The sequence below is a fragment of the Condylura cristata genome, unplaced genomic scaffold, assembly GCF_000260355.1.
Source record: "Condylura cristata isolate star-nosed mole 26May11 unplaced genomic scaffold, ConCri1.0 scaffold00009, whole genome shotgun sequence".
Lineage (NCBI taxonomy): Eukaryota > Metazoa > Chordata > Mammalia > Eulipotyphla > Talpidae > Condylura > Condylura cristata.
Genome location: NW_004567110.1, coordinates 26,255,758 through 26,257,363, shown reverse-complemented (window position 1 = coordinate 26,257,363; position 1,606 = coordinate 26,255,758). Strand labels below are relative to the sequence as shown.

At 65.9% G+C, this 1,606-nt stretch overlaps 1 protein-coding gene across 1 annotated transcript in view; it reads right to left on the bottom strand.

Moving 5' to 3' along the window:
* PABPC1 (poly(A) binding protein, cytoplasmic 1) overlaps positions 1–693 on the bottom strand; it is a 14,789-nt gene extending 14,096 nt beyond the window's left edge. The window contains 1 exon segment of the mRNA XM_004679691.2: positions 6–693. Within this exon segment, the coding sequence (XP_004679748.1) occupies positions 6–198 (193 nt within the window). The 5' untranslated portion in view covers positions 199–693.
* Positions 694–1,606: the final 913 nt, after the last annotated feature.

Genomic DNA, 1,606 nt, shown 5'->3' with positions numbered 1-1,606 from the left:
CTCACCGTCCGCCGGCTGCTGGAAGTTCACATACGCGTAGCCCAAGGAGCGGCGGGTGATCATGTCCCTGCAGACCCGGATGGAGAGGATGGGCCCGGCCGGGCTGAACTTCTCGTAGAGCATCGCCTCGGTCACGTCGGGGTGTAGGTCCCCCACGTAGAGCGAGGCCATGGGGTAGCTGGGGGCGCTGGGGTTCATCTCGGCACGGCTGCCCACAGGGCCACAGGCCGCGACCTTTCCGTGAGAGGAGGAGAGCGAGTGCTGGGGCCGGGGGCCGGAGCCGGGGGGAGGGGAGCGGGGGCAAGCGCAGAGGGACAAAAATCAACCGGAATCGAAAACTACTCAACGGCCGCAGAACGGGGTCGATCCGCTGCCGCTGGCTGTAGGCTGCCGGCGGGAGAGTGAGGGTGGCGGTGTCCGGTCCGGGCAGCGGGAAGGCCTCGGTCTCTTGGTTCCTTCTTGGAGCTGCTGCGGGGCCGCGGGCGGGCGGGTCGGTCTCGGCTGCTTCACCGGGTTATTTTACAAAAGAGGAAGAAAAAAAATAAAAGTCTCCGGCGGGGGAGACGCGGATTTTTTGTAAATTTTTTTTTGGGTTTTTTAAAAGATTTTTTTAGATTTTTTTTGGATTTTTTTAATAATAAATGTGTGTTCCGAGCCCGGAGCACACACTCCGCACTCTCAGCACTAACCGCCGGGGAGAAGGGGAAGCACCGCCTCCTGCACCCTCTACTTATACCCCCCGCCGCACTCGCCCCGCCCACGCGCGTCTGACGCCAGGACCCTACGCGAGCGTCAGCGCCGGAGGAGGAGGAGAAAAGGAGGCGAGGGGGAGGAGGGAAGAGAAAACAGGAGGAGGAAAAAGCTGAGAGGAAGGGAGAGGTGGTGGCGGCGGCTGCTGCGGGTGTGGGGGTGGGGACTGGGACGAAGGGGCGGGGCTTCTGCGCACGCGCCGCTGCGGGGAGGCGGGGCCCAGGCTGCGTAGGACTCAGGGGGGAGGGGAAGGCCGGCTCGCGGGCGACTCTCGTCGGAATCGGGTGGGACGGCCCCTTCTGCCACACACCCCGCCCCCACCTCCGCCCGGAGAAGCGTTAACCCGTCACCGCGGTGGTGGGCGGTGCGCGGGGCTTCCGGGTTCCTAGATGCTAACCACCACCCACGTGCGCGGCCACGGGGGCCTGCTCCAGTCCCGGCTACCCCTGCTCCCTTCGCCCCTGTCCTGGGACGCTCGGTAGAGCGGGCCGGCGGGAGCTCTTGCTGGCCCAGTTTCCAAAACGTGCATGAAAGGAGCCTGTGGTGGCTCCCCCTTCTCCTACCCGGACCGCACTACGAGTCCCAGCGGGCAGCGCCGCCATGCGCGTCGGCCGCAGAACCGGTGCTTGCTGGGAGCTGGAGTCCCCAACGGCCGCGGCGCTCGCTGACCCCAACTGGCCGCGGGTCCTGGCCCCTCGCTCAAAGACCCCCAACCGTCCGGGCGCCGGGTCGGGGTCGCCGCTCCGCGGTGCTTCCCGTTGGAAAGGGGGGAGGGGAGAGATCTTTGGGCTCCTTAAGCTCTGGTTTCGGAAGCCTGGACACTCCTAGGGCACCCCACTGGACGCTGCATTGGTCA